This window comes from Chelonoidis abingdonii, chromosome 8, assembly GCF_003597395.2.
Source record: "Chelonoidis abingdonii isolate Lonesome George chromosome 8, CheloAbing_2.0, whole genome shotgun sequence".
Taxonomy (NCBI): domain Eukaryota; kingdom Metazoa; phylum Chordata; order Testudines; family Testudinidae; genus Chelonoidis; species Chelonoidis abingdonii.
In genome coordinates, this window is record NC_133776.1 from 50,115,173 (window position 1) to 50,136,061 (window position 20,889).

General features: G+C 41.5%; 1 protein-coding gene across 3 annotated transcripts in view; it reads left to right on the forward strand.

Moving 5' to 3' along the window:
• Positions 1-20,889, forward strand: part of STAG1 (STAG1 cohesin complex component) — a 352,185-nt gene that overhangs the window by 240,735 nt on the left and 90,561 nt on the right. For all 3 annotated transcript variants that reach the window (XM_075068598.1, XM_032778796.2, XM_032778798.2), the window contains 4 exons: positions 7,954-8,046; positions 8,155-8,244; positions 8,442-8,645; positions 13,033-13,103. In XM_075068598.1, coding sequence (XP_074924699.1) covers positions 7,954-8,046; positions 8,155-8,244; positions 8,442-8,645; positions 13,033-13,103 — 458 coding nt within the window. The remainder of the gene's footprint in view (positions 1-7,953; positions 8,047-8,154; positions 8,245-8,441; positions 8,646-13,032; positions 13,104-20,889) is intronic.

Here is a 20,889-nt window from a genome sequence, read left to right on the forward strand (position 1 = left end):
TGATCATTATTGTCCTGGTCAAATACATGTGGCAACAGCGCATGTAAAGTTATAAGATTCTACTGTATGCTACTAAGACATTCCAAATCTGGGGAAGCAACCACAAACCAGTTCCTCAGAGACAAAAGGCAAACTGATGCCTCAAGTAGTGTCAACAAAATGGCCTCTCGTCTGTTTAAGCAGCCATTCTTTGGCAAGAAAAAGGATGTGAGCAAGAAATTTACAAAGAAACAGCTGAAGGTTGCTGTCCCCACAGATTTTTTCTCCTAAACCCCAGCTGGAGATGATTCTCAAAGAAGAGGAAAAAAGTATAAAGAATGAAGAACAGACGCCCCAAATCATTTCTCTCTTCATCTCTACTCACAACATTGATAACACTTGAAGGACAAAGGAAGCATCACTGGATTGGAGAGGGATCCTGGCAGAAAGGAATTTGGCCAGTAAGACTGCAAAAACATGTAGTGAGAGAGACTTTTGCTTTGAATTCACTTAACTTGTTAAGTTAGGTATTAGTTGCATTTCACCTTTTATTTCTTTGTAACCAATTCTGACTTTTATGCCTCATTACTTGTAATCACTTAAAATCTATCCTTCTCTAGCTAATAAACTTGTTTTATTGTTTTATCTAAATCAGTGTGCTTGGACTGAAATGTTTGAGAAAATCCATAAAATGACGGACTTTATATGAGCTTGTATTGTCCAGGAGAGGGCCGTGGAGTACCAGATAGACATTTCTGGGGGATGTTTGGGACAGAGTATTGTCTTGCAATACTGACCCAAGATCCTGGTTGAACACTTCACTCCACCCTGCAGATTCTGAGGTACCAAACATGGTTCTTTGATGGTTCTTGGCAATAGAGAGATCCTATTGGTCAGAGATGCAACATGTTTTATTAAATAGTAGAAAAGAATCTACAAGAAATACTTACATCCCAGAAATGGAAACGATATTCTTTGGTGTAACCATCATCAGATTTTGACTACTCACTCTCCTTTTCCCAGAGTATTGGATTACCTATTGGAACTGAAAAATCGGGGCTTTCTTTGAATTCTATTAAGGTTCACTTAGCAGCAGTAAAAGCTTTTCACATACCTATAGGAGATTTTTCACTCTTCACTCATCCAGCTACAACAAGATTCCTAAGAGGAGGAGCAAAAAGTATGTGATCATGTGATTTAATGCTGTCATAATTCAGATATACAAGAGAGCCAAATTAAGGTTGCCATGCTGCCTGAATGTGGGGGAGAAGCAGTGTCTCTCAGGCTTACAGCCAACGAAGACAGACAGTAGCAGACAGAAGATTAGCTGCACTTGTCTACTCTGGTACGCTGCCTCACTGAGGTTGCAATGAGGTATTTAAACCCTGCTCCAGGCAGGAAGGAGTTAAGTTGTTGCTCTGGGCTTAGGGTGACTATATGTCCCGCTTTGGCCAGGACAGTCCCTTTTTAGGCCCTGTCCCAGCTGTCCTGATTTTTTTCCCCAAAAAGAGGCATTTGTTCCATTTGCTCTTGCTGGCTTGATCAGTTGGCAAGAGCAAACAGGACAAATGCCCACTTTTGTTAAAAAAGTAGTGTACAGTATGGAGGAGGTGAGCAGAGATTCCAGATCCCCACGGGGGAGGCAGGGCTGTGGGGGAAGCAGTGTTCCAGCATGCATGGGGGGGCCCTCAGGGTTCCAGCGACCGGGCAACAGCCTAGCATGCAGTGCAGCGTGACAGGATTACAGCAATGGGCAATAGCAGGGGGTGTCCTTGGGCGAGCAGCTGGGGTGTCCCGTTTTCTCTTGGGGAAATATGGTCACCCTATCTGGGCTGGAGTGGCCCCATCCCTTCCACACCTGCAAGTCATATCGAGAGTGGAGGAGGAGCTAAAGAGGAGGCGAAGCTCAGCTTCACAGAGGATAACTCTGGGAGCAGAGCACTGAGCTTTCCAGCTCACAGGGAGAGGCCTGGCAGCAAGTAGAGCCTGTTCCCTTGCATAAAAGAAAGCCCCAAGTCCCCTAAGGTGAAGGGGGCTGAATTATATTCTTTATGCTAGTCATCCAGCAGACTATGAATTGGATTGCACCCCATCCAAGGCCCGTCTGAAGGAAGAGAGGCAGAGGCCCAACTGGGACTGACTCTAAATTCCTTTTCCTTCATTTATTTTCCTACTTTATTTTTTGTTATTTCTTGGGTTTCCGGAAGAGGTGAGCATCCAGAGAGACTCAGCTGGAGGGTTAAGACTTTGTTCCCTTCAGAATGTTTCCACTTGAGTGACTGGACCTGGAGTCAGCATAGAACCCCATTAACACCTCAAGGGGGCACTGTTGAAACATCAAAACCCTTACAGAGGTCCATAAATTAGCCTGACAGAGCAGGAGGAGGAAAATTGTGGGCAAAGACTGCCTTGTAAGACTCAGGGTCTGAATCCTTTTCCAAGTGATGTAAGCAGAGAGCCCAGTGAGCAGCTTCTGCCAGTACAGAATCAGAATACTGGACTTGTGATGCAATTAAAAGGTTTATCCATGGGCAGCTATTCAGAATTTTAACTTCTTAACTGGAGAATTGTCCCTGTGAGTGCCAGTGGGCCTGGTGAATCCCATAGAATGTTCCACACATGGGAGTGGAAGGAGCCTCCTGCGTCATCCATTCCAGTCCCCTACTGTCATCGGTAATACAATCATATAATCTTTTCATAAATTTATGAAGATCTATCTTAAAACTAGTTAGGTTGTTTTGCCCACTACTACTGTTGAAAGGCTGTGTCCAATTCTGGTGCCGACAATTCAAGAAGAATTTTGATAAAAAGGAGAGAGGGTTCAAAGGAGATCCATGAGAATAATTAAAGGATTAGAAAACATTACTTTTAGTAATAGATTGAAGGAGCTCAATCTGTTTACTTTAACAAAGAAGAGATTAAAGGGTGACTTGAGGTCTATAAGCACCGACATGGGGAACAAATATTTAATATCGGGTTCTTCTATCTAGCATAGAAAGGTCCAGCATGATCCAATGCCTGGAAGTTTAAACTGGACAAATTCAGCCTGGAAGTAAGGTGTAAATTTTTAACAGTGAGAGTAATTAACCATTTGAACAATTTACCAGTGGTCCTTGTGGATTCTCCATCACAGGATTTATAAATCAGGATTAGATTTGTCTTCTTTCCACCCCAAACCCCCCCTCCCCCCAGTCTTCTCTTCTCCAGACTAAACAAACCCACTTTTTTAATCTTCCATCATAGGTCATGTTTTCTAGACCTTTAATCATTTTTGTTGCTCTTCCCTGGACTCTCAAATTTGTCCACATCTTTCCTGAAATGTGGTGCCCAGAACTGGACACAATACTCCAGTTGAGGCCTAATCAGCTTGGAGTAGAGTGGAAGAATTTCTTCTTGTGTCTTGCTTAAAACATTCCTGCTAATACATTCCAGAATTATATTCCCCTTTTTTGCAACAGTTTTATATTGTTGACTCATATTTAGCTTGTGATCCGCTATGACCCCCAGATCCCTTTCCACAGTATTCCTTCCTAGGCAATCATTTCCCGTTTTGTATGTGTGTAACTGATTCTTCCTTCCTATGTGGAGTACTTTGCATTTCTCCATATTGAATTTCATCCTGTTTACTTCAGACCATTTCTCCAGTTTGTCCAGATAATTTTGAATTTTAATCCCATCCTCCAAAGCACTTGCAACCCCTCCCAGCTTGGTATCATCCACAGACTTAAGTGTACTCTGTATGCCATTATCTAAACCATTGATGAAGATATTGAACAGAACTGGACCCATTTGATATGCCCTTCCAGCTTGACTGTGAACCACTGATGATTACTCTCTGGGAATGCTTTTCCAGCCACTTATGCACCCACCTTATAGTAACTCCATCTAAGTTGTATTTCCCTACTTTATGAGAAAATCATGAAAGACAGTATCAAAAGTCTTACTAAAGTCAAGATATACAACATCTACTGCTTCCCGCCTATCAAGAAAGCTTGTTATCCTGTCAAAAAAAGCTATTAGTTTGGTTTGACATGATTTGTTCTTGACAAATCTGTGCTAACTGTTACTTATCACCTTTTTATCTTCTAGGTGTCTGCAAATTGATTGCTTAATTATTTGTTTCATTATCTTTTCGGGTACTGAAGTTAAGCTGAATTGTCTGTAATTCCCCTGATTGTCCTTATTCCCCTCTTTATAGATTGGCACTAGATTTGCCTTTTCCGGTCCTCTAAAATTTCATCCATCTTCCATGCCTTTTCAAAGATAATTGCTAATGGCTCAGATATCATCTCAGTCAGTTCCTTGAGTATTCTAGGATGTATTTCATCAGGCCCTGGTAACTTGATGGCATCTAACTTGTCTAAGGGCATGGCTAGACTTACAGATATAGAGCGCTTTGAGTTAAACCAGCCTTTGTAGAGAGCAGTAGGGAAAGAGCTGCAGTCTGTCCACACTGACAGCTGCAAGTGCACTGGCATGGCCACATTAGCAGCTCTTGCAAGGGCCACAGAGAGCAGTGCATTGTAGTAGCTATCCCAGCATGCAAGTGTCTGCAACATGCTTTTCAAATCCAGGGGGATGGGGTAGAGTGTGACAGGGAGTGTGTTGTGTGTATGTGGAGGAGAGAGGGTGGGTTTTGGGGGGGCTGAGAGCATGTCAGCATGCTGTCTTGTAAGTTCAGACAGCAGCAGACCCCCTTTCCCCCCACCTCTCTCTCTGTCACACAGCATTCCACAGTAACAGTTGCTTTGTTTTGGAGCAGATAAGCATGCCAGATGTCAGAAACAGAGCTTTTAAAGGGCATATCTGCATTCCTGCAGCGATGACAAAACAATTACAAGAATTGCCACTTAAGGGGATTATGGGACATTTCTGGAGGCTGATCAGAGCGCAGTAATGCAACACCTCGTTCACACTGGCACCTGGGCATTTCAGACAATGCACACCAAGCGTTAATCTTCTCACCGAGGTGGAATGCCAGGAGCGCTCTAGCCCTAGAGTCATAGCACCCTACATGCCTTACCAGTGTGGACAGGTAGTGAGCTAGGTGCCCGGGGCTGCTTTAATGCGCACTAACTCACAAGTGTAGCCAAGCCCTAAGTAATTTTTGTTTTGTTTTTTCTCTATTTTAGCCTCTGATCCTACCTCATTTTCATTGGCATTCATTGTTAGATGTCTAATTGCTAATAAAGATTTTGGTTAAAATGAAAAAGTCGTTTAGTACTTCTACCATTTCCACATTTTCTGTTATTGTTCCCCCCCTCCTTACTGAGTAACGAGCCTACCCTGTCCTTGGTCGTCGTCTTGCTTTTAATGTATTTGTAGAATATTTTCTTCTTACCCTTTATGTCTCTAGCTGGTTTAATCTCGTTTTTGTGCCGTGACCTTTCTAATTTTGTCCCTGTTTTTTTATGTTGTTTGTTTATATTCGTCCTTTGTAATTTGATATAGTTTCTACTTCTTGTATGATTCTTTTTTGAGTTTCACATCATTGAAGATCTCCTGGTTAAGCCAGGGCAGTCTCTGTCCTATGCAGTGATATAGTTTGCTCTTGTGCCCTTAATAATGTCTCTTTGAAAAACTGCCAATTCTCTTGAACTGTTTTTCCCCTTATAATTGCTTCCCCTGGGATCTTACCCACCAACTCCCTGAGTTTGTTAAAGTCTGCTTCCTTAAAATCTATTACCTTTATTAGTCTTTTTCCCCTCTTACCATTCCTTAGAATCATGAAGTGTGTCAATAATTTCATTATCACTTTTTCTCAACCTGCCTTCCACTTTGAAATTCTCAACCAGTTCCTCCCATTTGTCAAAATCAAATCTAGAACAGCCTCTCCTCTAGTTTGTTTCTCCATCTTCTGAAATAAAACATCTCCAGTATAGTCCAAGAATTTCTTACATAATCTCTGTCCTGCTGTGTTATTTTCCCAAAAGATATCTGGGTAGTTGAAGTCCCCCATCTCCACCTAGCCCTGTGCTTTGGCTGATTTTGTTGTTGTTTATAAAAAGCCTCATCCACCTCTTCTTCCTGGTTAGTTGGTCTGTAGCAGACCCCTACCATGACATCACCCTTGGTTTTTACCCCTTTTATCCTTACCCAGATATTTTCAACAAGTCTGTCTGCTATTTCCATCTCAGCATCAGTTCTAGTGTTATACATTTTTGATATATGAGGCAACACATCTTCCCTTTTTACCCTGGACATTGTAATTTTCAGCTGCATTTTTCTCAGAGACCATCAAATCAATGGAACTTAAACTCATGGGGAAAGACTCACTGGTGCCTTCAGGCCCCCCAGGGGCCACTGATCAACAAATCAGGACACACAGATATCATCAACTTCCTTGCACATTTCTAGCAAAAAAAACAAAAAAGGGTCAGGAGCCTGGATGTGTTTCTCTCCCTTCCTAGAAGTACTGAGAAAAGAACTCCCTGCACCAGTTGCAAAAATTATGTTGTTACAACTCAGGGCATTGAAAGTTGTATGGTGAATTCTCCTGTCTGATTATTCCAGTCTACTGAGTCTACAGGAATAATGACTAGTCTAACATCGGGATATTGATTGGCTTGTTGTAGGTCAGCCACATTCCCAGTGACCTTGGCTATCTGATTGTAAGTCTACATTAGACCCAGAATCTACCAGTGCCATATTGATCACCTGGACTGGGCCTATGAAATTTTAGGGCCCAGGACCAGCAGCAACTCAGGCGTGCCTATAATGGCAGCCCACGTAAGGGAACATACTAATATGTTTTGGGGTGTTTGCAGTAGAAGCTGATAAGGCATTCAGTTTGGTTCATTATCCATTCTATCCCTACCACTGGGACAGATCCTTCCTAGCAGTGTGCCTGTTGAATCCCTGCCTGACTTCTTACACCAAAGCCAGACATCTTACTGACTAATTTCAGGAGGGACTCTGGTCTGATCTAGACGCAAGTCTTAAGACCTCCATGACCCAAGGATCTTGGAAGGTGACCCGTCTGTGGACCTGAGTGGAGCTGCTGAGCAGAGTCCCTGCTCTGGGTTTTCTTGCATCCCACTTACTATGACTCAGCGCACAATGCTGTGGCCAAGAGAACTAATGTGATCCTTGGAGGCATAAACACAAATCTCAAGTGGAAAGGTTATTTAACCTCTGATTTGGCACTGCTTCAACCGCTGCTGAAATACTGTGTCTGGTTATGGTGCTCACAATTCAAAGAATGATTGTCATAAATTCAAGAGGGTTCAGAAAAGAGCCATGAGAATGATTGGAAGTAATGATTTCTAGGGATAGACTCAAGGAGATTAAGCTATTTATCTTAACAAAGAAAAGTTTAAAGGGTGACTTAATGACAGACTATAATACCTACATGGGGAACAAATATTTAACACGGGATTTTCAGTTTTGCAGAAAAAGTCTAACACAGTCCAATGACTGGAAGATGAAGCTAGACAAATTCAGACTGGAAATAATGCTGTAAATTTTTATAGTGAGAGTAATTAACCATTGGAACAACTTAACATGGGTCATGGTGGATTCTCTATCATTAACAATTTTTAAATCAAGTTTGGATGTTTTTCTAAAAGATATGCTTTAGGAATTATTTTAGGGGAAGTTCTATGGCCTGTGTTATACAAGAGGTCTGATTGGATGATCACAGTGGTTCCTCTGTGGGCCAAATGTTGGTCCCATTATAGGCAATAGCAAAATGTTCATTGACTTCAGTATTGCCAAGTTTTGGCCCCAAAAATAGGGGATGTATGGAGACAATATCACAAAGAAGAAAATGAGGTTTTCCCTTAAGGTAACTGGAGTTCTTACTGCTTTCCCATTCACATGCTTTTCATCCCTGATAATTTTTTTCTTCCTTCCTTTCTTGCTTTCTTTCCATTTTGAATTAGCTTCCACTTTTGGGATCCTTCAATTTATTATTATATTAATGACATTAAGACATTTAATTATTTTATAGCACATTTTTCCTTATTTTTACAGGTGTTAACTGCAAAAGAAAGGAAAACTCAGATAGATGACAGAAACAAATTGACTGAACATTTCATTATTGCGCTTCCTATGTTACTTTCAAAGGTACAGTTTCACGCAAAATATATTCTTTACTGATAATGTATATAATGTTTTCATTCTGTAGTATAGACGTTAATTGTTCTTCATTTTCTTTATTTCAATCATTTCTAGTATTCTGCTGATGCAGAGAAAGTAGCAAACCTTCTGCAAATCCCTCAGTATTTTGACCTGGAAATCTACAGTACAGGCAGAATGGAGAAGGTATGGTACGCTCTGCAGGCACTCTTGTGGCTTTCAGCTGACTGATTAGTCATATTCATGTTAAATGGCTACATTTGGAATAGCATGTAGGAATCTTTTACTGCTTTGATCTATTGCTTAACATTCTCTTCTTGAATTTCATTGTTTATGTAATATTCTGTGTAATGTGAAAACTGACATTTTTGTCTGATCCACAGCATCTGGATGCCTTGTTAAAGCAGATTAAATTTGTTGTGGAGAAGCATGTAGAATCAGATGTTCTAGAAGCCTGCAGTAAAACCTACAGCATCCTGTGCAGTGAAGAATATACCATTCAGAATAGAGTTGACATAGCCCACAGCCAGCTGATTGATGAATTTGTGGACCGATTCAACCATTCAGTAGAGGATCTGCTGCAGGAGGTTTGTTCTTTTAAAATTAACCTTGTTTTATCATCTAAATTTGCATCTTTGATCCTTTGTCCGTTTTGTAATATCCATTGTAATTTCCTGCATCACCATCAACTGCTTGATGAGTTGTCATGTGCATTCACACTGACATATTGCTCAGTTGTAAATCATGACCGATAGAGCAAAAGAGATGATCTCCATAGAAGAGTAAATGAAAAACTTCAACTTCAAAGTGATACAATTACATTTCAGTTAATAATTTTTCCAATTAGGTGTCAATCCTTAATTCTAATCTCCTAACTTTGACTCTAACCCTGTCTGTCTGTCTGTCTTTCTATAGCAGTAGCATCCAAAGAAAACACATAAAGCACAGGTTAGGCATTGTGCTAGGTGCTGAAAAATAATTGACTCAATGAAAGACAGGTAATAGTCTGTCAGCCTTGTTTACTCCTTGCTAAGGCATCTACTTGCCCATTGTCTCTGAGGGACTGGTTTGGCTACTCCTCAGACTTCTACTTTTAGTCTTGTTTTCAGCTTATGTCTATAACTTCACATATAGTGCTGCTGCATGCTTTTTGTCAAGATGTTATTAAGTAAATTATGAGTTTTTAAATGTTATCTCACAAGGCATACTTTGTTCAAAGATTATTACAATAGTGTGTAGGGCGTGGACACCAGGGTACATTCTGTTACAGCAGGTGAGATATTGTGTTGTTTTACATGTTGAAGGCATCTGAGACTTACTTATAGAAGGATGGAGTTTGGAAGAGAAAATGTGGTGTGTGATGTGTGGGTGTTACAGTATGTTAAAGAAAGATGGAACCCTTACCTGGACATTTTCTTACATTAAACGGGTTGTGTGGGCTGAGTGTTACGCTTGTGCAAACTTAAATATGCTTTTTAAGGTGAATATAGTAGAAAAGTGGAAAATAAGATCCTTTTTCTCCCCTTAATAAAGTCATGTAAACTTGCACATACCATAGTAATTTTGAATAAGCAATACACATCTAGAAAGTCAAATACATTTTTATATTTTATAATTGTGTACTAAGAGAAGAAACATTTTAATATTGTTTTCCTGAGAGAGATGAAAAAAACATATTAAAGAAAGAGAGAGTCTCTGAAATAGTAAATGTATAGCTTGGACCTCAGAACATGTACAGAAAAACACAGCAGTCCCCTTTCATCATATATTGTTGACCATTAACCAATGCAGACATTAGAAGATGAACATATAAGGCTGATATGCCCCTATAAAACTGGCTTCCAAAACCAAACCTTACCAAAATCTGTCTGAGGTACTCCCACTCCAGCTAGTCAAAGGTTTTGTCAGCGTCCAAAGAAAGCAGCACATAGGAAGAATTGCTAGAATTAGCATTATTGATCATATTCAGAGCGCTTTTGATGTTGTCATATAGATGTGCTGACAGAAGGAACCCAGACTGGTCAGAGTGAACATATTTGAGCAGGATAACACTGTCTGTTTGCTAGCACCTTATCATTATCTTTAACAGCCACAGTAATTAAAGAAATAGGTCTACATGATGTGTAACTGGTAAGAATTTTTCCCTCTTGAAGAATAACCATGCCTCTTTCCATGAATCTGGAAGTTTGTTCCCTGTACTATTGCATTAAACAATTCAGTTAAAATAGGGATCAGCACTTACCTTAGAGTTCTGTAATATTCCCCAGCAATCTCATCAGGATCTGGAGCTTTATTGGATTTTAAATTCTTAATTATACTATAACTTCCCCTGCAGCAATTTGCCTATCAGGAGCTGCCCCATCGTCCTCTGAGTACTGAGATAGTTTCACACTTCTCAGGTATCTGTTTATAAGTTCAGGATTTGGCTGGTTAAGAAGTGTACAAAGTACGGAAAAACTTAACACCTTTTTCAGAGATCTAGTTGATACCAGTTACTAAATCTCCCTGTTTTTTTTCTTTGAGTTACTGCACAGGTCGATCTTACTCATGGTGTTCGTATGCCTCAGCACAGGAATTCAGAACAGTTTCATTAGCAATGACTAGTGGGGTTGCAGATGCACCCTGCATGCCCTCATGACCCTTTTCCCCAAGGGCAAACTCAGTCTCTCTGCATCTCATAACCTGGATGTTAGCTGGATGTCTATAATAGACATGGAGTGTTCTTCAGAGGTGCAGAGCATTCTTCTTCAGAGTAGGAAATTATCCACTAGGACTATCTACATTGCCAAATGGAAACATTTTTCTTTATTGCCAAAGTCTAAAGGTTACGCTCCATGTCAATATTCTATTCCAATAATATTAGATTACTTCTTATTTTTAAAGCATTCAGAACTATATGTTTCATCAGTCAAAGTCCATTTGGCAACAATATCTGCATTTCATCCTCCAGTATAGGGAGATACAATTTTCTCTCATCTGTCAGTGAACAGATTTATGAAATGGTTTGTCCACATTTTTCCTCCTGTGATAAAAATTGCTCCTACATGGGGCTTCAGTTTAGTTCTTTATTCACGTATGAACCCTCTCCTCCTTTGAACCTTTATCAGATTGTCCAATTTATCCACTGTCAGTGAAGGTCATTCCTGATGGCAGTTACCTCTGCTCATAGAATAAGCAAATTACAAGCCCTAATGATAAATCCTCTGTATTGGTTTTACACATGAATAGAGTAACCAGAGGACTGCATCCATCTTTTATTCCTAAAGTACTATGGGATTTTCATATCAATTCATTCATCAGGTCTTTTCCAACATCTCATTTTTCACCTGCTGACTCTAAATTATCTACTTCAGATGGGAAAAACATCAAGTCTTTACATAAAACATCAAGACTTTTCATTACTTATGGTAATAAATTAAAAAGGATGGCTGTTTCATCACAGACACTTATAAAACGGGTATCGGATTGTATTTAAACTGCTTATGATATTAATGAGTCCTCTACCAAATATCTAAACTCACTCCACCAGAGTGCAGGCTGCATCAATAGTATACTTAAGTTGGGTTCCGGAATTGGAAGTATGTGGAGCAACTACCTGGCGTTCAGCTCATATGTTTGTGAAACATTATTAGTTAGTCACCACTTCAAGATATGATGCCAGTTTTGGAAGAACTATTTTAAAATCTCTTTTCACATAACTACTAGCTTCCCACTTCTTAAAGATGACTACTAACTAATTACCATAAGTATGATTCACGTGTGCAGTAACTCAAATAAGAAAGAATGGTTACTTATCTGATAGTAACTGTGGTTCTTCGGAATGTTCTACATGTGGATCCCATGACCTTCCTTCTGTCCCCACAGCTCAGTCTTATAAATGAGGATTCTGGGCAGTAAAGGAACTGACTGGTGGTTGGGGTTGCTGTGTCTTTTATGCCCTTGGGGGAGGTGGGGCTTAAGGGCATTCAGGGTGCATGCATGTCCCCTACTGGACACTGACTGAACAGAAATCAGCTGTATATACAGACAATAGATTTCCAAAGGCATCCACACTTCCATTCAAAATTTCCAAAGAGGTCTGCACCTCCACTGGAATTATTTTAGGAGTCCACAAATGAAAAAAGGTTGAGAACCACTGGTTTAATGCATTCAGATATGTAAGGCACTCAGTTACTATGGTGATGGGGGCAGGATAAGGACCTCTACTAAATGAGAGAGTCTGCCATTGGTCTGTGTAAACTCCTGTTGCATCAGTGGAGTCTCTGCTATGAACTGAGGATTGCATTGTCTCTCTTCTTCTAGCCCCAGCTCTCAGGCTATAATTAAAACACAGTTCAATCCTTTTTACAGAATGAGTTTGAAACCCCTTCCTCAGGTTTTTTCCTTGGGAAATGACTACGGTAAAAGCTGTTTTATCTGGCATGTTGGAGGAATGGGGGGGTGCCAGTAAGTAAAAAATGCTGGTTAACTGAGAGGGAGGGAGTTTAAGTGTAGGAGGAAGTGCAGGGCTGGGACACCCCAACTCCATCCCAGAGCGCTCACTCCATACCCCCTCCCCCTACCACACCTGAAACCCCTGCCGGCGCTACACCAACACGATTATAAACCGGACTTTCAGTGAAGATCCGAAATGCTGGTTTATAGAGCTTTCCAGCTGGTGACTTGTGAGATAAAACAGTTTTTACTGTACTACTATCAGAGGTTGTTTGTGTGAATATTAATACTGTGATGTTGCTTAATGCTGTCAGGCAAGTCTTGCTGATTTCTTAGAACTACCCAATGGTTACTTAAAACGTCCATTATCATTATTTTTCATTGAAATCAAGGGTCTAGGCACAAAATAGTGATTGTGTCCTCATGAGCCAGTTCAAATGTCAACATAAGACTCTGTGTAACTATTAGTCGTCCTCACCATGCAAAGAGAGAAGCTTATTTGTATTGCTGAGGCCTTGATGAATATGCTTTCATTTCCAGGGAGAAGAAGCTGATGATGATGATATATACAATGTGCTTTCCACTTTGAAGAGATTAACTTCTTTTCATAAGTATGTGATTTTACTTGGATCAGCTATGTCTAGTGAGGTATAATGTTAGCCAATAAAAGATGATACTCAAAGTTAGGAAAGATGAGGAAAACGATGTGCTAAAATATGAAAAACAGACTGAGTGTGCCAGGAGATATACAGCAACAGGAGGGCTTTGATTCAGCAAAGCACTTATACGTATACTTAAGTCCATTTGAAATCAATGCTTTACAACTATTTTAATTGGGCGTGTGATGTTTTCATTGAAATAGTTATGCTGTAAAACCCTCTAGGTGACTTTTACTGGTAGAGCTTATTCGACAGTCTTCACAGCAGTGGCCCTCCCTCTGTCGACTTCAGCTGGGGGCAAAACAGAGCTTTGCTCTGAGCCGAAGCTTAAGACCAGACCTCTGGAAGAACTCTCCAGAATTTTCTGCCTCCAAGGGGCCCACAGCAGACTGAAGCACTCTCTTTGTGTCAGAGCTTTCATAGGATTTTTAAAAGATTTTTTAACTAAAATGTCAGTTTCTTCATTGATTTGGAGGTTTTTTCCTCAAAACTGCAGAACTTAAAAAAAAAAAAAAAAAAAAAAAAAGGGCTTTCTGAAGGACAGCACTTAGCCTCCCTTTCCCCCAGTGATATCAGGCCACAGGAGAAAACCTGATTCCCAGCTAGCTTGTGAGAGAAATCCATGTTGAGACAGTTGAGCAAGGCTGCATGAAAGTTCTCTTCAGTGAAACCAGGTGAGAATTAGTGGCATGGAACTGAGCATTCTTTAAAGCCCTCCTACCTCTCCCCTAAGCCATGGGCCCTGTTAGGGGGCTTATTCCTTCACCCTCTCACTTCCCTGGTCCTTCTCGCATGAACAGAGAGCGACAATACCCAAAGTCCAAAGGCGCAAACAATTCGATGTTTATTGGGGTGAACTTCCAGCAAGCATGATTCCAGTTTCCTTCCTTAGTGTCCCCCTTCCCAGCTCTGACACCACAGAGCCTTGCCTGTGTCCCTGTCCCTGTTCCCATCCCTGTTCCCATTCCCCCTTTACCAAAACATGATCCCTATTCCCCCATCCCCATTTTCTGTTCCCATTTCCCCCCAACCAATTCCTGATTGACTGGAGACTATATGGTAAAACCTAAGTTTTGCTTAGCTATACCTTAATCAATCATTTTACTGAAATTTAACTAACCAATCCTAACACATTGTAACATGGTTATTTAACCAATTATATTTCACCACCTTCATTAGTTTACACCCAACAGCAGACAGAAACAATTACAGAACCAGACAGAGACCATGCAAATAAACATACAAAACAATACAGAAGTGAGGGTTTCACAACTACATCTATACAGACATAGGGTTTTCCAGCTGTGTCTATTGATAAGTGAATTTTTGCCAGACAGGGTGCTATCTTCTAGGCTCTTCCTTTTCTCTGGAGGTGATAAATATCAGAGCAGGATTGTATTCCTAATAGCTCAATAGCACCTTATTTCAATGGGACTAGTTTGTAATGTGAGGATGTGACCATACACTTCCCAGCTTATGGCTGCCTTTGCTGCTTAGCTGAAGAACCAGGCCTCAGACTGTCACAGTAAGAGAAGGCCATTACACAGACAGTGATCTTTGATTCTTTCTTTTATACCTCTATAACTAGCTAAGTGATAAGAATAAACCTAAATTCTTAAAGTATAGGCCTTTGCAGACAGGCCTGAATATCTATATCCTAACAGGCCCCTTTTCCCTCAGCCTGCAGAGGCAAGAAGCAAATCCAGCCAGCATGCAGGCAAAGTCTCTGCTGAGATGACGACAAAGCATCCCCTTTTCCATAAGCTGCTTTACCTGCAAGGCCTTAGCTGCCATGAAAGGTGCCAGTGTCTGAGACCTCACTGATACCAGTGAATCACTTGTCTCCAGTGGCTCTTTCTCAGTCCTCATTCTGTGCAGTTAGTTCAGCCTGGATCCAGCAGCAGGGAGCATGGTCTGGTGTGATTCAGATCCCCTTTCTTGTGTGATGGACCTACATCCTCTCCCCTTCCAGCCTCCAGGAATCCCATAGGAGATCATAAAGTAGCTACTGTTTTCTGTAGGACGATATGCAGGATACATGCCTGCAGACTGTCTTTTCAGTTTCCTCGGTAATGCCCTCTCCCTCACAGGGCCCTTCCCCCTTTCTCTCAGGGTTTTGACACAGGGACTAGTAAGGGATATTGCTCATAATCAGCTCTAAATGGGGTAGCACAAACTCTTAAAATATCTCAGGAGAGTGTATCCCTTCTAGATTCTCTAGTCTCAAGAAAAGGAAAGCTCTCTGAAATGGATTTTGAGCAAGATACTTGAGACTTTTAATTAAGCTTTCCAGAATTCAGCACAAATTGGAGAAGGAGGGAGTCTAACTTCACAGGTATGTTTTTAGAAAATGAAACACTAGGAGGAGAAAAGAGTAACGTCGGGGAAACTGCTGTAATTCTTCGTCACCTGGTTCATGCAAGACTAATTAAAGTGGAGTGAGAATTCCCATTCAAGACTTATTTATACCCAAATACTAAAATGTGTTCTTTATTCTGGCTAAGGTTAAGCCTGCTGTAGCCTCCTTAGTAAAGTGCATAGTCATATCAGGTGAGGGAGTATTTCTGCCAGCCAGGAGAATAAGATTAACACTCAGATCAAACTTGGATGCAGTAGCAAACTTGGATGCAGGATGAGAGTATTGGCTGGAGTCTCTTATTGTGGAGGTCTGTACTCAACTAGGAGGCCATTGTGAGTATCCACCAAAAAAAAAAAAAATCCACCGTATATATTCATTCATAAGCTGAATTTTTTTAGTATAAAAGGGAAGCACCAGAGAAGGAGATTGGCTTATGAACGGGTATAGGGAGGGAGAGGTGGAACACAGCCCCTCCCTTCAACAGAGGGAGCAAGGAGAGGCAGCACAGCCAGCAGGGCCAGTCTCTCTCCGCTTCTGGCCACGCTGCTCTCCCCCCAGCCTCCGAAGCAGCTGCAGCTCAGGGGCTGGCAGGCTGCAGCCATGCCGCTTGGCCCTGCCCACCAGAGTAGGCTGTGGCTGTGCTGCCAGGCCCACCGGAGTACACTGCGGCCGTGCTGCCCAGCCCAGCCCAGCCCACCACAACATGCTGCGGCCACACTGCCTGGTCTGCCCCACCAGAGCAGCTCCAGACATGCCAGAGAGATCCTCCCCTGGCCCTCCCCAGATAAAGTGGGAAGGGATGGGATGGGGAGATTATGGGGGTCCCGGGCTAGGGGTGGGGTCACGTGGAGGGTTGGTCATAGGGGTTACTCCTCTGACTCCCAGCTTCTTCCGCCCTGGTTCCCCCCCAAATTTCCCCACCGGTTGCTGTTCCAGCCCATCAGGGTAAGCCGCTGGTGCGCCAGGACACTTTGTTTACTTAAGTTTACCTCTGTGCCTGCAGACACTCGAGGTAAACAAACCATCTTGGCCCACCAGCGGCTTATCCTGATAGCCCGGGAGCCAAAGTTTGCCGACCCCTGAATTATAGGGTCGACTTATGAATGGGTTATAAAAAATTTCTATTTTTACTTATCCATCTTGTGGTGGGGCGGCTTATAAACGAACAGGCTTATGATCAAGTATATATGGCTCTTTAAACTAGGTTTCCCTAGCAGGGTTTTCAGGACTGATGCTTCACCTGACTCTGATTTGCTGTGTATTCAGATCTCTCAAAAATAGATCCTGGGGGCAACTATGGCTCCACTTGAAGAAAATAGACTTGCAGGGTAACATCTGGTGTCCTTCTAAATATTTTGTTGGTCGACTCATAGGAGAGACTCATAAGGAAAAAGCTTCCCCCTCCTTCCAGTGAGAGAATCTTAAAACTTCTTATCTCAGCAAGTATTCCCTTTGTAGCCACTGCTCTTAACCAGGTTGTACTATAGAGATTACACATTAGGAGGAAGCCTTTGCTACCTTTCCTGAGGCTTGGAAGATCTAGGCTGGATCTCTCGAAAACTCCCTCTCTTGAAAACTGTCCAACTCCAAAAACCTCTTTGATTTTGAGTGTCCCATGTCTTGGGAGATTCCCTCTCCCCCCCTCCAATTGAGACATTTCAGCTAAGGGTATCATCTGGGAGTGAACCACATCAGAAGATGGGGGCTTGAGGTACTCAGAAGATGAAGTATGAGTTCTATGGAGAGAGAGAGAGATTTTGGAAAGGACACAAGATTCTTTGTAGTTCAAAGAGGAACAATAACATGCAGCCCACTTCAGTTCTCAGGTCCCTCAACAAATCCATAAGGAAATCAATATTCCAGATAAAAATACTGAAATCCATCATTAAAGAATTTTCTTCCCAAGTCTTCAGAATATGAAAATAAGTCCCTAGAAATCTACCGAAGGTATGATCAGGGAGAATTACTAAGAAATACAGAATCACAGGACTGGAAGGGATGTCAAGAGGTCATCTAGTCCAGTCCCTTGCACTCATGGCAGGGCTATGCATTATCTAGACCATTCCTGAGAGATGTTTGTCTAACCTGCTGTTAAAAATCTCCAATGATGGAGATTCCATAACCTCCCTAGGCAATTTATTCTAGTGCTTAACTACCTTGACAGTTAGGAAGGTTTTCCTCAAGTCCAACCTAAACTCCCTTGCTGTAATTTAAGTCCGTTGATTCTTATCCTATCCTCAGAGGTTAAGAAAAACATTTTTTCTCCATTGTAAAAACCTTTTACATACTTGAAAACTGTTGTCATGTCCCCTCTCAGTCTTCTCCTTTCCAGACTAAACAAACCCAGTTTTTTCAATCTTCCCCCATAGGTCATGTTTTTTAGGCCTTTAATCATTTTTGTCACTCTTCTCTGGACTCTCTTCACTTTGTCCATATCTTTCGTGAAATCTAATGCTGAGAACCAGACACAATACTCTAGCTGAGGCCTAATCAGCACGGAGTACAGTGTTAGCTTCTGCCTCAACAAGAGGCATTTTCAATACAAAGTATTCCCTTTTTGGACTTGTATCTTCTACTCAAATGCTATATCATCCTTCTCTTCAAGTGAAAGGGATGTCTGAATGACATTTTCATATTACGCAGAGTCCAGTAGCCATTGCTAAAAGCCTTCAGAAACATGACTTTGAGCAAACAAGTGTAAGGGCCAGTTACAGCTTTCACAAAACTCCAGCATCTAAGTTATCATCCAGCACAATCTTTATTTCAGAAGGGAGATGTCAGAAAATAGTGTCTGATTTGCCAAACATTAGCATATCTCTCCTAAGATTAGAGTTTCTGACTGAGGTTCTGGGGTTGTTGGTTTCATACATGGATAACCCAGAACAATTCTTGCTTCACTGCCAGCCAGCAAATCCGTATATAAAGATCTTGGTCCAGATCCAGAACTAGTATCCCTTGGTGAATTCATTCTTAATATTATTTAACAACTGCCTAATGTCAGGCCGAAAGAAGCTGGCCAGCAAAACAGATACCAACAGACTCCGTGTAGGGGATACTCATGGCCCCACAAGGTGACATGGAATATAACCTGTCTCATGCTAAGGACCATCTAACTCACATCTCCATTTCCAGCAGATGACTCTTCAGAATCATGGTCTGTAGGTAACTGATAAGAAGGGAGAAAACATTCAGCACTGCTTAGAGAAGTAGCTTTGTTCATGTCTTGTATAGAAACTCACTCTGTTCTTCAGGGATCTACACCAAGAAGCGAGTGAGTCAGCTGGCTCCACAAGACACACTTAGAAACAAAGGATTGCCATCTAAATCACCTAGTCTTTCAGTGCATCACAGGACAGGTTGAAAGCCTATTGATTAACCTATTTGCATCCAAGTCCAGTTAGAAAACCAAAAGAGGTAAAACGTTAGGAAGAGACTTTCAAAAGCAGAGGCAGTGATCCCCTTATCTCAGAAGTGAGCTAAAGGGCTTTCTTTATGCCTTTCCTCTCCTACCCCCAAGCTTCTGAGAATAAAGATGGTATAGATGATGGTGAAGGAACAGACCAAAGTGATTAAAATTGCCTTCTTGTTAACTCTCAAGTCTTAGTTCTCCTACAGATATAACTGTAACCGCCTCTCAAACTTGCAGCACGCACACCCACCCACTGGGGATCATAAACCAATATCCAGTGTTGTCTAACCCATCAGTTGGGAAGCTGAGAGGAAGCAACTACAGCTACTTGTAAGAAAGTGATTAACATCTTCCCAGCATTTTAAAGAGAATGCAAAATCATGTATATGTATAATCTGATGAGATATCAGGGTTATATGGGATACACATCAGGGCAAAGTCAGCTGAATCAAAGGACATTCTGGTGTTTTTACAACATAGCCTGACCATGGGGTTCAAGGCCAACACTTTTTGGAAAGACAAGTCAGTGACTGCAGGAATGTCGTTCTGTAAGAAACCCATGAGAATCTCATCATCTTCACGTAACAGATATCTGAGGACCATCATAGGACCGGCATAGAAACAGGAGAATGGCCATAGTGGGTCAGAACAATGGTCCATGTAGCCCAGTATCCTGTCTTCTGACAGTGGTCAGTGCCAGATGCTTCAGAAAGAATGAACAGAACAGGGCAATTGTCAAGTGATCTATCCCCTGTCATCCAGTCCCAGCATCTGGCACTCAGAGGCTTGGGGACACCCAAAACATGGAGTTGCATCTGTGACCATCTTGGCTAATAGCCATTGATGGACTATTCTCAGTGAAGTTATCTAATTATTTTTTAACCCAGTTACACTTTTGGCCTTCACAACGTCCCCTGGCAACAAGTTCCAAAGGTTGACTGTGCACTGTGTGAAGAAGTACTTCCTTATGTTTGTTTTAAACCTGCTGCCTATTAATTTTGTTGGGTGACCCCTGTTTTTGTATTATGTGAAAGGATAAATAATACTTCAGTATTCACCTCCTCCACACCATTTGTGATTTTATATACTTCTATTATACCACCCTGTAGTCATCTCTTTTCCAAACTGTACAGTCCCAGTCTTTTTAATGTCTCCTCATATGGAAGCTGTTCCATACTCTTAATCATTTTTGTCGCCCTTTGTTGTACCTTTTCCATATCTAATATATCTTTTTTTTAGATGGGGCGACCAGAACTGCCCGCAGTATTCAAGGTGTGGACATACTGTGGATTTATATAGTGACAGTATGATATTTACTGACGTATTATCTATCCTTTTCCTTAATGGTTCCTAACATGGTTAGCTTTTTTGACTGCCACTGCACATTGAGCGGGTGTTTCCTGGGTATTACCCACAATGACTCCAGGATTTCTTCCTTGAGTGGTAACTGCTAATTTAAACCCCATAATTTTGTGCATAGAGTTGGGATTATATTTTCCAATATGCATTACTGCGCATTTACCAACATTTAATTTGGTAAATGCCCCATCACCCAGTTTTGTGAGATCCCTTTGTAACTCTTCGCAGTCTGCTTTGGACTTAACTATCTTGAGTAATTTTGTGTCACTGCAAATGTTTCACAGTCTGCTTTGGACTTAACCATCTTGAGTAATTTTGTATCACTGCAAACTTTTCTACCTCACTGTTTATCCCTTTTTCCAAATCGTTTATGAATATGTTGAACAGCACTGGTCCCAGTAGAGATTCCTGGGAGACCCTACTGGTTACCTTTCTTCATTCTGAAAACTGACCATTGTGACAAAGTTCCTCCTCCACCTTGGTGGGTCCTGCGCTTATTGGGGGATTTGTTCACCTCAGTGATCTTCCCTTCTTGTGGAACCCACAGTCTGAGTCAGCTCCTCCTGTGTCTGATCAGGAGTTGGGAGGTTTGGGGGGAACCCAGGCCCGCC